This window comes from Physeter macrocephalus, chromosome 9, assembly GCF_002837175.3.
Source record: "Physeter macrocephalus isolate SW-GA chromosome 9, ASM283717v5, whole genome shotgun sequence".
Lineage (NCBI taxonomy): Eukaryota > Metazoa > Chordata > Mammalia > Artiodactyla > Physeteridae > Physeter > Physeter macrocephalus.
This window is the reverse complement of record NC_041222.1, coordinates 42,454,247-42,467,304: the sequence shown is the minus strand read 5'-3', so window position 1 is coordinate 42,467,304 and position 13,058 is coordinate 42,454,247. Positions and strand designations below refer to the sequence as shown.

The 13,058-nt window shown below is 41.1% G+C and overlaps 1 protein-coding gene across 6 annotated transcripts in view; it reads left to right on the top strand.

The window, feature by feature from the left end:
- The window catches only part of TJP2 (tight junction protein 2), a 111,124-nt gene that overhangs the window by 83,165 nt on the left and 14,901 nt on the right, over positions 1-13,058 (top strand). For all 6 annotated transcript variants that reach the window (XM_024126746.2, XM_028493900.1, XM_024126745.3 and 3 more), the window contains 10 exons: positions 472-625; positions 2,159-2,267; positions 2,373-2,506; positions 3,940-4,006; positions 4,859-5,009; positions 8,560-8,668; positions 9,958-10,168; positions 10,998-11,185; positions 11,821-11,916; positions 12,655-12,734. In XM_024126746.2, the coding sequence (XP_023982514.1) occupies positions 472-625; positions 2,159-2,267; positions 2,373-2,506; positions 3,940-4,006; positions 4,859-5,009; positions 8,560-8,668; positions 9,958-10,168; positions 10,998-11,185; positions 11,821-11,916; positions 12,655-12,734 (1,299 nt within the window). The remainder of the gene's footprint in view (positions 1-471; positions 626-2,158; positions 2,268-2,372; positions 2,507-3,939; positions 4,007-4,858; positions 5,010-8,559; positions 8,669-9,957; positions 10,169-10,997; positions 11,186-11,820; positions 11,917-12,654; positions 12,735-13,058) is intronic.

The following is a 13,058-nucleotide window of genomic DNA, read 5'->3' as shown; positions in this document are numbered from 1 at the left end:
GCGACGGGAGAGGCCACAACAGTGGGAGGCCCGCGTACCGCAAAAAAAAAAAAAAAAAAAAAAAAAAAAAAAAAAAGTTGAAGCTCCTGTTCTCTAAACGAAGGAAAGGTGAGAGGGCAAGTTGGTGGTATATGAATGCTGACTATTTAATAGTTTTTGTAAACCTCTCTAGTCAGGAAACATGTTCCAGTAGTAAACCAAACCATCGTCTTGAGCTTGGAAGTTAAATAAATTAGCAGAGTAACTTAAGTACACTACAGCTTTATCAGGCCTGTGTTTGGGTTCCAGGCATGCGGGGTTATATTTAATGTAAAGGATAATTCATTTTTATTCAGTCAGTCATCCTAAAGCCCACGTCTGTTTGAGTAACTGAGCAAAGCCCTTAACTTTTTAGAAGAGGAAAATAAGGATTTTCTGTGTTGCTGTGGGTGGTTGTATTGCATGGAACATTACTGTTCTTCATAAACACAGATAAATGGAACCGTCACTGAGAACATGTCTTTAACGGATGCTCGAAAACTGATAGAAAAGTCAAGAGGAAAACTCCAGCTCGTGGTGTTGAGGGACAGCAAGCAGACGCTCATCAACATCCCCTCATTAAATGACAGCGACTCAGAAATAGAAGGTAAAGAAAGGGGAGGCTGTGAGCTGAGCTGGAGGAGAGTAAGACTGTTGCTTCTGCATCGTCATCTCTATTTAGCATAGCCATTCACCTGGAAGTTAAATTTCTAACAGAAGCCTCTCTTTTAAACTTTAATTCCAGGTTTGGTTGTTATTTTCTTATTAAAGGGTCTGTTGAAATTAGGATTCCAGTATGAAATTCTGGTGTACTTGTGAATCCCACTGGACTCTGATTTAGGCCATTGAAAACAAAACTTGTTAGTAAAAAAATGTATGTAGGAGTGGTTCACAGAACTAACCACATACATTTGTAAATTGCTCATTCTTGTGCTTTATCATGTGATTTTTTTTTGAAGTGACTATTAATACTTCCAACAAAGAGAAGACAATGTAGAGGATAGTTAAAACTGGTAGACACTATAATAGACTCAATCAGAATGGCTGAATGTGTGTTATTCATTGGTTAGCAATCTGTGTCACCTCTTCTCTTATGAAGCTATAGTCGTTTCTTTTTTTTAAATTTGAATATGAATTTTACATAAGATAACATTTATTTATTTGGTCTCTCTTCATTTATTTCCACAGCCAAATCCAACTTCTTGTCCTTCAAAATGGTCTTGTGTCTTCTTAGCCCTTTACTTTTTGGCGGAGCGGGGGGCTCTTGGGCATGTCTTTATTATTTATTTTTATTTTTTTGATGGAAGTATAGTTGACGTACAGTACATACGATAACATTTTAACCATGTAAAAATTAGCAATAAAAATAAGTAGGCATGCTATTTCCTACTTAACCATCTAGTATTGGCTTTGTGCAGAAAAGTTTAGAAAATATTAAGTTCTCAAGTTTAGAAATGGACTTGTTGATTTTTAAAAGAATTACTTTATAAAACCTTAAAACTTGGTTTAATTTCTATTATATAAAATGTCTAATCAGGTGGTTACTGCTCTGAATACAGGAAAACAAGCAGAGCACAAGAAATAATCCCAGTGTGCTAGGAGCTTACAGGTTATTTCCTTGTTACTCCAAGTGTGCTCCTCAGCCCACTAGCAGCATCGTGTCATCCAGGAGCTTGATGGAATAGCAGAATCTTGGGCCTGGCCCAGAAGAGTTGCATTCTAACAAGATCCCAGGTGATATGTATGCACATTACAGTTTGAGAAGCACTGGTCTATGCGCACACTCAAAATGAGTGTGTGTGTGTACGTGTGTATATACACTAATATAGATTCACACATACACACATATATATATTCCCATCATTGGATTTTGTCTCTTCAGTGTCAGCTTTGATGGAAAGTATGATGAAAGAGGAACATAAAATTCTGGATTTAGAGCCCTCTTTGTTAATTAATGCCTTTCCTTTCAAACGATCAGATTCTTTTTTTTTTTTTTCAACGAAAGACTATCAGACTAATGGCACATTTACTGCCTGCTCTGTCTTCCGTTTCCCCTGTTTCCTTGCCCAGAGAATAGAATAATTTCTGGCACAGGTCTCAAATGTTTTATTAAGAAGTCTTTTCTTATTTTTGACATCAGATATCTCAGAAATAGAGTCAAACCGATCATATTCTCCAGAGGAGAGACGACAGCAGTATTCCGATTATGATTATCATTCCTCGAATGAAAAGCTGAAGGAAAGACCAAAGTAAGATGATGAGTAATTTCCCTTGCACACATCCCTGTGAGTGTACGCACATACGTATTTGCAAATCTGTCACATGATGAGACATTAACATGACATGTGCTTAAGTTCAAGAGAGGACATGCATAGCAGATGGTCCAGGATGGGCGCCACACCCACTCCCTTTAAGTCCACTGGGGATATTGCAGCTGCAGTGAGCACAGAGCCCAGCAAGGAACCCACATACCAAGAGGAACCCCCAGGTGAGGCTCATTTTAAACAGTCATGTTCAGGTGTCAGTGCTTGGTTATTCCAGAGAGTGGCTGGAAAGAGAGAAATTATTTTAAAATCATTTTTATATATGGAAGAGGCACTCCTGTCTCATTTAATATTGAAAAAAATATAAAGAATAACAGCTCTTTCTGTGTGCCAACAGGTTGGTCACCTTTTGCTATATTTCATTAGTCATGGTCCTTTTGTCTCCCATCCCTCATCCCAACCTGAACTGTTTTCTGCTCACAACACGTCTGACACCAACTGTGTGGGTTTTGTCCTACGCCCAACTACCAGTTCTCGAATTCTCCAGACACCGACCGGGTGTCCTACAGTTCAATTCAGTTCTGACACTGACTGCCCAAGTTCGTGCAGACCCCGCAGGTTAAGGGCTCAGTCTCACAAGATGCCCCCACTACAGGCGCCAGTCACGAGTCCCGGGTTGCCACCTTCACTTCTGACCAACCAGCTCTAAATTGGGGGTTCCCATGACCCTCTCCTCAAGTTTGATAATTTGCTAGAATGACTCACAGAACTCAGGAAAGCACTTTATTTACTATTACTTTTTAAAAAAAAATACAGGATACAATTTAGGAACAGCCAAATGAAAGAGATGCATAGGGCAATGTCTGGGGAGAGGGTGGAGAGATTTCCTGCCCTCTCCAGGCACGTCACCCTCCCAGCACCTCAATATTTTCAACCACCCTGAAGCATTCTGAATCCCCTTGTTTATGGAGGCTTTGTCATGTGCATGGCTTCCTCTTCCTGGTGACCAGCCCCATCCTGAGGCTATCCAGGAGTCATCTCTTTAGAACAAAGGATGCTCCCATCACCCAGGAAATTCCAAGGGATGTAGGACCTCTGTGTCAGGAACTGGGCTCAAAGACGGAACATTAGAGCAAAAGATACTCCTGGCACCCCTTTCACTCCAGAGATTATAGGGACTTTAGGATTTCTGAGGGTGGGGCAGAGACCAAATACATACTTCTAATTATGTCACAGTCACATTTTGTCAAATTTGATTAGTTGAAGTCCTTTATGTCCCATTTCTGATCTCAACTCAATTCCCTACCCCTGCCCCCAACCCCATAAAATTATCATGATTTAAATGCATAAATATTTATCCATGGAAGAAAACAGCATTATTACATGGCTTTTAAGTTATTTTAAAAATGCTACCTGTTTGTAAATGTGATTATGCACCTTGCATTTTAAAGGTTCATTGTCTTCTCACTTCTTTTGAGAAATCATTGACACCTACTAATGCCTCAAAATTAAACTTAAGACATTTTTGTGTGACGTGATAACATGTATGTAGCATAGGGTACAGACTTGAATTTTTTGTGGGTTTTGTGATTTTTATATTTAGAGACAAGACAAAGCCTGTTAGTCCAGGTTGGTAATGATTTTTTTAAATCCACAGCTCCTCCACCAAAACCAGCCCCAAGAACTGTTCTTCGTCCGAGTCCTGAAGATTTAGCAATATATGGGTATGTATTTCAGTCTTTCTTGCTTTCCCCCTTTCTTCATCCACACAGCTCTATCTCCTTAATGGAAATTTGGAAGAATGGTTTTCTTAAACTATAGATGGTGACTTTGCATATAATCAGCTGCCCTTTAACCAACCCCTATTGCTACTGTTTGTGAGAAAGAGAAATCATTTGTAGGACGAGTAAAATGTGGAAGTGAGTGAATGTTAACTTCGTCTGCTTGTCTGGTTACCTGGCTAGTTTTCCAGATGTTATTTTGAGTACTTGAGTTTGCCAGATCAAGAACGCCCAGATGGATGAAGTATTGCTTAAGTATGGTGCCTCTGTAGGGGCTATAGTGACAGGTGATCCTGGCGTGTGGAGGCAGGAGAGAAGTGATACAGTGCTCTGCACTTGACAGTGAGAACCCCTGCTTCCGTGGTGTTCAGGAGCAGTGGCCTCTGGATTAGGATCCTGCTTCCCTGGACCCAGGCTGTGTCTCCATTTGACAGGATCCCTATGGGGTCAGCAAGCTTTCCTTTGAAAGAATCCTGAAGTAGGAATCAGATGGCCTTGATTTTTGCTCTAATCCTGCCCATTATTTGCTTTTAATCTTGAATGAGTTTACTTAAACATTCTCTATTTCTATTCTTCACTGGTAAAGTGGCCTACTGATATTCATCTTACAGCCCCAAGGAAGATAAAATTATAGATTATATGAGAAAAATGAGAGAGAGCTTTTCAAAGGGTAAATCACTCTATAAATAGAATAAATTAAATTGCTCACTGCTAATGTTGGTTTCCCTTTACCCCCCCCCACCCCCCCCCCAAAAAATCTCCCATCTTTCTTTCCTGAAATGGAACCCATTGCAGCCCCAATACCAAAATGGTGAGGTTCAAGAAGGGAGACAGCGTGGGCCTCCGGTTGGCCGGTGGCAATGATGTCGGGATATTTGTGGCCGGCATTCAAGAGGGTACCTCAGCGGAGCAAGAAGGACTTCAAGAAGGGGACCAGATTCTGAAGGTAGGAAATCCCAGCCCTGTTTCTAAATGTTATTGGGAAAGAGTGGGGTTTTCTGGAGGGTCTTACATAAGGGACAGGAAAGTGGTCCAGCTTGTGAAAATAGACCGACTGCAGGTTTGTTGCTGCCAAGCATCAGTTCTCTGTTTCCTTCGAATGGGTCCTGTCTCCTCTGTCCTGGAACCCAAAACTCATCCCTATGTCTGTGGGACTTTATAGCGTTCAAGACCCTCACAAAGATTTTTATTAGTTTGATTAACAAAAAAATTGAGACTTCAACTACAGGCCTAGGTGGAAGAGCTTTCAAAAGATCTTGCTAATGGTTGGTTTTTAGTTGACTGCCCTGCTTGGTTGTCACTCTTCAGGCCGTGTGCTGTAACTGAACAAAGGTGGGTATTGGCATCAGATCATCTGATTTGAATCCTGTCCCAGCTTCATATTAGTCTGTGGCCTTGGCTTTGGCTCTGAGACTCGGGTTTCTGTGTCTGTTCAATGGGGATAAGCATGCCTGCCTCGCAGGCACCCTGGGAACATTAGAACAGATGATACTCGCAAGGCGCGCAGCAGAGTTCTTGGCAAAGAGTAGGAAGGTCAGTGTCTGTTCTTTCTCCTGTTGGAAACTAACGAGTTGCTGCCACTCAGTGTGTTACTTACATCTAAAATTGTCCAGGAAGGAGAATCCCTGGCTAATCAAATATTGGTACTTTTCAATCTACTATATATATGTTTGTATAATCTATTGGTTTAAAAAAATGCTAACCAACTCATCTTTGACATTTTATCATGTATTTTCCACTGACTTCAGAATTAACTTCAAGAACACTGAGTACCTTGTGACTATAAAAATACGGAATGCTGGGGAATTGTCTACACCAGAATTTCTGCTTCTGTAAACTTGCATTTCTTATGCGTACTAGGGGGTCTGGTAAGAGCGTCTAGCCTCAAAGGAGCGGGGAGAAAAGCAGAATTCCCAAAGGAAGCAGGCAGAGCACAAAAAGAGGTGGTCCTTTTCCTTCTTGGCCCTTGGCCTCATGGTGGTAGTTCAGATTTCATTTCTGGAGCCGATGAAGAGCAAACCTTGACCATGAGCTCTGCTGAAGCTTTCCAGTGACATTCTAGACCCTCTTTGGCTCTGGACAGGATCCTAGAAGACTAAGTGTACCTGAGTGAACCTCAGGGTACCACATGATCCTAGGAAATACCACTTACCAAGTGCTACCGATAAGAACCCCATTTGAGTGCCAGCTCATACCAGTTTACTCATGGGCTGATGCCAAAGAAGAAAAAGCGTGTTTCCTAACTGATGTGGGACCGTAGGAAGTCAGGTAGGAATTTGGAAGCTTTTGCTCACGAAGGTTCGAGGATGACATATTTTTGTACCCTGTGGGGAAAAGGATTTTCAGAATTTTCGTGAAAAAAAATAGTAAATTCCCTTAGGGGCTTGACAGACCTCTCTAAGTCGTTAAAATGAGAGTCACTTCCATGTGTAAAAGTCGTGATACACAATGTTTTCTACTTGAGAAAGTGTCTTGTTTCCTGTTATCACCTTGGCGACAAGGAAGAAACTGTGGGAACCAGCTTCTTTTGCAGTAGTCTCATCTGGAGGTCAGGCAGTAGATGGTCCTCATTCTTGGGTGCGTGGAAATTTTCTGTTGACTGCAAAAGGAGCCCTCAATCCTTCAAAGGGGTGAAAAAGATTGAGCTCACCTACTGGGGCAGAGAAGTTGCGACACAGCCTTAGCGTAGCTGACACAGAATCCTCTTCAGGCTCACAGCAGACACAGCTAGACCGTGTAGACTACTAAATAGATAATGAAGGAGGATATTTATTGGGGAGGGCTGTACAACCTAACCAAAGTGCTGTCCTGGCCTTTTTTCCTTTAATTTGTTTCAGCACTCCTTTTCATGGTCAAATTGAATGTATCAGGGTACAATGTACGTACACTAAGCAGTTTACTCTGCTGTGGGTTTTTTAAGTGCAGCTCTCTTCCTTTTGTAAAGGTGACAGCTTGACATGTGAAACGAAAAAGTGAGTGTGCTGTGGCAAAATATGTGCCTTGTAAATAACAGAAGTACACATGCTTTAGTGCTTGGCTTACCTATCTCTTTGCTTATTTTTTTACCTGGTAGGATTGTCATTTCTCTTTCAGAAACTATTAGAGGAAGGGAAAGAGAAAAAAAAGCTCCTAAGTTTGGTTATTAACCATGTGGATTTTAGCTACCATGTGTTGCTTTAATTTTGACCATTATAGTTTTGGGCTTGACAGAAGGTCAGTCTCTGAATAGAGAAGGACAAAGGGACCTCCAAGGTCTTCCCCCATGCCCTGTGGCCCTACCTTATTTACATAAACAAATACAAGCATGTACAGTGCATATAAAAACATACACGTGGCCACATATAGACACAGATGTAGGTCTGCAGGTGGTGCACAAGAAAGGATTAATTACCAAAGCGTGAATATCCCTAATTCAGGGACAGAGAGATGGGAATGAGCTGTCTTAAATGCTATAAATATTGTTTCAGTGGAAAGGTTAACGTGATTGGTTTAGTAAATCACTCTATTTTAAAAGCACCAAGTAAATTTTAATCTCATGCCTATTTTCACTTAATGTTAAGTTCCAGCCTTAATTAAATTAGACTCAATTAATGATTTTTTTTCAGTAGTAAGGCATTACTCTTTGATTAAAGGATTCTACAAGTCCTCAGTGACTGAAGAAAATATTTCAGAGGAATTCTGTATCTTCACTTCTGTAATACATTATTAAAATATTAGGTACTTTAAAATCATTTTTACATTTTACTTATGTGTAATTATTCTGTTTTAAAGTGGTTTTCAAGGTACAGGACAAAGATGTCAAAATGTCTTTTTTTTGTACCACTTTTCAATTTTACCTGCTTTCTAACTTTTCTTCTGAGAGCTATTTACAGTGTACCCTACTCAGTGGGGAATAAATGTGAGCTTCTTGCCCATTATGTATCAGAAGCTTAAACTAAAAGCCTATAGATTAGGCTAATGGTCTGCCACATAAGACTAATGTTCTTCAATTTCAGGTGCTAGAAGCTGTAAGAGAAAGGTGGATTTGGTCAGAATCCTTATTTGCAGGCTTTTATTTGAATCAATTTGAAAAGTATTAATGCCTTAAGCTGGGCCAGCACGCTCATTTACCATAGACCCCACCACTCCTTATTGCATTACAGTTATTGGATTTGTAATTGTACATTACCTTCCTGGCCACCTCTACAGGAGATTCAAAGAAGAGAGGGAAACGGACACAACTATAAGACATTCTAACCTGATCCGGTGATGAGTCCTTGGTGGAATGGCGTAGTCCTAAGGCGTGGGTAGTGTGGGGAGGCAGGAGGGTATGGTGGTGCCCACAGCCCAGGCCGGGTGCTAGGAGTCCCTGAGTAGGGCACTAAGGACTTCTTTACGTCTGAGGTTTGCTGTGGGCAGGCCCTGATGAAAACAAACAGATCAAAAGCAGGTGGCACCTTTTTGAAAACAACTTCTTATTTCTTCTTGTTTTGTGTTTTCTGTTTGCCCCTCATCAGGTGAACACACAGGATTTCAGAGGGCTCGTTCGGGAGGATGCCGTTCTCTACCTGTTAGAAATCCCCAAAGGCGAAATGGTGACCATTTTAGCCCAGAGCCGAGCTGATGGTGAGCAAGTTTGGTTATGAGTTTAGTGGGCGGTAGGAGAGGGAGGTAGCTTGGGAGCACAACAGGAAAATCTGGGTATTAAAAAATCGAAGTGGATCCTGACACCTGATCTCTAGGTCATAGGTATGTGGAAAGAATTCGGGTACCATTTAACTTTCTATACACATGTTTTCTGTGCACCTACTGAAAGAATTTCACTAGTTGTGTGATTTTGGAGTAAAACTGCTTTTCTGGACAGAGATCCATCCTTAATAACTGCCTGAAGTTATTATTGAGTTTTTCCATGACAGATGGAAAGGGCCACACCTGCTGGTCAGCTCTCATATTAACCTGTATCAGTCTGACAAGTTGCTTCACCTTTCCAAGCTTTGTTGTTCTCATCTGTAAAATGGGGGTTAATAGAATCTTCTTGTCTGCTTCAACTAATACAGTTAATTGGCAACTGTATTAGGGTTCTCCAGAGAAATGGAACCAATAGGGTGTGTGTGTGTGTGTGTGTGTGTGTGTGTGTGTGTGTGTGTGTGTGTGTGTGTATCTTTCTATACATAGAAAGAGACAGAGAGAGAGACAGGCAGACAGAGAAAGGGAGAAAGTGAGCTATTTATTGATATTGTGAGGAATTGGGTCACATGATTATGGAGCCTGGCAAGTTCCAAGATCTTCAGGGTGAGTTGGTGAGCTGGAGACCCAAAGAGAGCCAATGGTTTAGTTCCAGTCCAAGTCCAAAGGCCTGAGAACCAGGAGAACCAATGGTGTAGTTGCTGTCCAAAGGCGGACTGGCTCAAGATCCAGGAAGAGCCAGTGTATCTGTTTGAGTCTGAAGGCAGGAGAAAAGCTGATGTCCCACTTTGAGAGCAAGAAGAGTTCATTTTTCTCTTACTCGGGGGACGGTTTACCTTTTTGTTCTGTTCAAGCCTTCAGTGGACTGGCTGAAGCCCACCCAAATCAGGGAGGGCAATTGGCTTTACTCAGTCTGCCCGAGTTAAATGTTAATCTCATCCAGAAACACCCTCATAGACACACCTAGAATAATATTTGACCAAATATCTGGGCACCCCATGGCCCAGTCAAGTCGATGCATAAAATTAACCATCACAGCAACTCATGAACTTAGTTACTTGTCCTTCTTCCTGTTTGAACTATGGTTCCCGTGGGGCCTGTGTGCTGAGTTAGCTAAATGCAAAGAAAGTAAAGAGGGTGATCAGAGTTCAGAGAGCTGATAACTCTTGCAGAAAAGACCTCGGGCCAAGCAGCTGAGTACCACATGCAATGATGCTTTTGTCTTTCAGTGTATAGAGACATACTGGCTTGTGGCAGAGGGGATTCGTTTTTTATAAGAAGCCACTTTGAATGTGAGAAAGAAACTCCACAGAGCCTGGCCTTCACCAGAGGGGAGGTCTTCCGTGTGGTAGATACGCTGTATGATGGGAAACTGGGCCACTGGCTGGCTGTGAGGATCGGAAATGAATTGGAGAAAGGCTTAATCCCCAACAAAAGCAGGTATCTGAGACTGCACACTCCCGTGCAACCCCTTTAAGCCTTCCTCCCACAAGTAAACAACACCTCCCCCCGAAAGGAAGCCCCATGTGACTTCATCATTTGTCATCACGACCTCTCCCATCATCCATTTCTTGTGTATGAGGAGACCTTGGAGATACTGCGGGTTTGGTTCCAGACCGCCGCAATGAAACAAATATCGCAGTGAAGCAAAGTCACGCCAATTTTTTGGTTTACCAGTGCATACAGAAGTTATGTTTATATTTTACTGTGGTCTATTAAGTGTGCAGTAGCTTTATGTCTAAAAATATATATACATACCCTAATTAAAAATTCTTTATTGCCAAAAAATGCTAACCATCATCTGAACCTTCAGTTAGTCATAGTGTTTTTGCTGGTGGAGGGTTTGACATTTTGAGAGAATTCCCAAACTATGACACAGAGGCACAAAGCGAGCAAATGCTGTTGGGAAAATGGTACCGATAGACTTGCTGGATGCAGAGTTGCCACAAATCTTTAATTTGTAAAAAAATGCAATATCTGCGAAGTACAGTAAGACAGGGTGTGTCTGTATATCAGCCTAAACAGAACAAGCCACGTCATCATGTTTATTACTGATCTATTTCTGCTGGATTTTATGTGCACCTAGCCTTTCTCTGCCTCCATCCAGAAGGGGAAGGCCCTGTGTTTCTCACCCCGTGAAACTTGCTCATTGTCAAGCTGCACCTCTAATCTAAATCCATGAGTGACATTGACTGGATTTGATTAGTGACCCACACATTTGCACATTTCCTGGCTTTAGAGCTTTACTTCCCCTGGTTTCTTCTCTCAGAGCAGAGCAAATGGCCAGCGTTCAGACTGCCCAGAGAGACAACACTGGTGACAGGGCAGACTTCTGGAGGATGCGCGGCCAGAGATCGGGCGTGAAGAAGAACCTACGGAAGAGTCGGGAAGACCTGACGGCCGCTGTGTCAGTCAGCACCAAGTTCCCGGCTTACGAGAGGGTTTTGCTTCGAGAAGGTGTGGAAGCCAAGTGGGCCAGGAAATAATCCGACTGGGCTCAGAGCCTGTTTTCCTTTGTTTTTTAACTTTAATGGTCACATTCCAACTTATCTGTATCACTTAGGCCAAGCCAGCTTACAGAGTTGGAATCATGTTTAAACATGAAATAAGACTTACAAAAAAGTGAGCTGTGCAAACTCGTAGTTCTTCAATCTCAGTTATTTTTTTTTTAATACTACCATTCAGAAGTTTTTATATATTCTGTAGAGCAAAGCTTATCTTTAGTAATAGTGGGAGGAGTGAACTATAATAAAAGAGGGAGCTCCTTTGTTTTTGAGAAAAGAGCTAGTCTGAATTGGAGGTGGGAGAACACACAATTTCTTTCATTTAGTTGTGTTATCAATATATAAAATACTTTTGCTTCTTAACAGTTAAGGACATGTAGATGTCTTCATGGCTTGTTTTTTTAATTGAAGTATAGTTGCTGTACAATATTATATGTTACAGGTGTACAATACAGTGATTCACAATTTTTAAAGGTTATACTTCATTCATAGTTATTATAAGATATTGGCTATATTCCCCATGTTGTACAATATATCTTTCTAGCTTATTTTATACTTAATTTCATGGCTTTTCTTATCTCATTTCAGCTGGTTTCAAGAGACCTGTGGTCTTATTTGGCCCCATAGCAGATATAGCCCTGGAGAAGTTGGCAAATGAGTTGCCTGACCTGTTCCAAACTGCTAGTAAGTCTGTCAGTGATATTTTTTTTCTCCACCAATTTTTATTTTGAAAGATACCTAACATACAGAAAAAATAATTAACACCCACATACCCTTTACCTGGGGTCACTGTCAACAGGTAATGTTTTGCCATCTACACTCTTTCCCCCATAGACACACACATGCACACACACAGGCACACACACAAATTTTTATAATTTCTGCTGCACTGTTTGAAAGTTTAAGTTGCAGGCATTGTAACACTTCCTACCTCTGTGAATCTCCTAATTCTCCTCCTATACAACCACAATACCATGATCACAGCCAAGAAATTTAACAGTGAAACAATAATTTTATTTAGTATGTAGTCCTTTATTCAAATTTTCTTCAGTTATCCCAATTATGTCTTTCATAGCTTGTTGCTACTCTTTTTTATTTAATTCAGAATGCAACCGAGGAGCATGCAGTACATTTGATTTTTATGTCTTTCTGGTGTCCTCCTTTTTCTAAATTAGTTTGTAACGTGATATTTTGAACAGTGCAAGCCATTTGTCTCAGAGGATGTTCCCTGTTGGCCTGGCCTGTTTCCCCTGGTTAGATTTTGGTTAAACAGGTAGTGTGGGTCCTTCCCATTGCCTCTCATTAGGAGACAGCGAATGTCAGCTGTCCTGTCCTTGCTGATGCTAGGTTGGTGTACTTGGTTGTCACTGGTTTCTAAAATTTTATTCAGTCTCTCCCCCTTTTTTTTTTTGGCTTTTGCAGAAACAGAACCAAGAGACGCGGGATCTGAGAAATCCACCGGGGTGGTGCGGTTAAATACCGTGAGGCAAATTATTGAACAGGTGAGGAAATTCACCAGAAGGCTATGCTGTGAGAAGGAATTGGGTCATGGATTGCTGCGGTCTTTTCAAGAATAGAATCTATATTTTTAATAATTATTAACTGTTAATGATAAAAGCTGAATGTAAACATAAGCTATTTCAGTGTGTGGAAACCAGCTGACGTTCTGTGGCACTGATATGTTGGTTCTCTCTGAGTTCTAAGCATTACACCAAATAACCTGTTAATTCATTTTCTCAGAAGTTCTCATAAATTGGTAATAGTGGAGGGAAACATTTTCTGCATTTTGATTTAAATTGGTACATTTTATCTGATGTAGCCTTTAC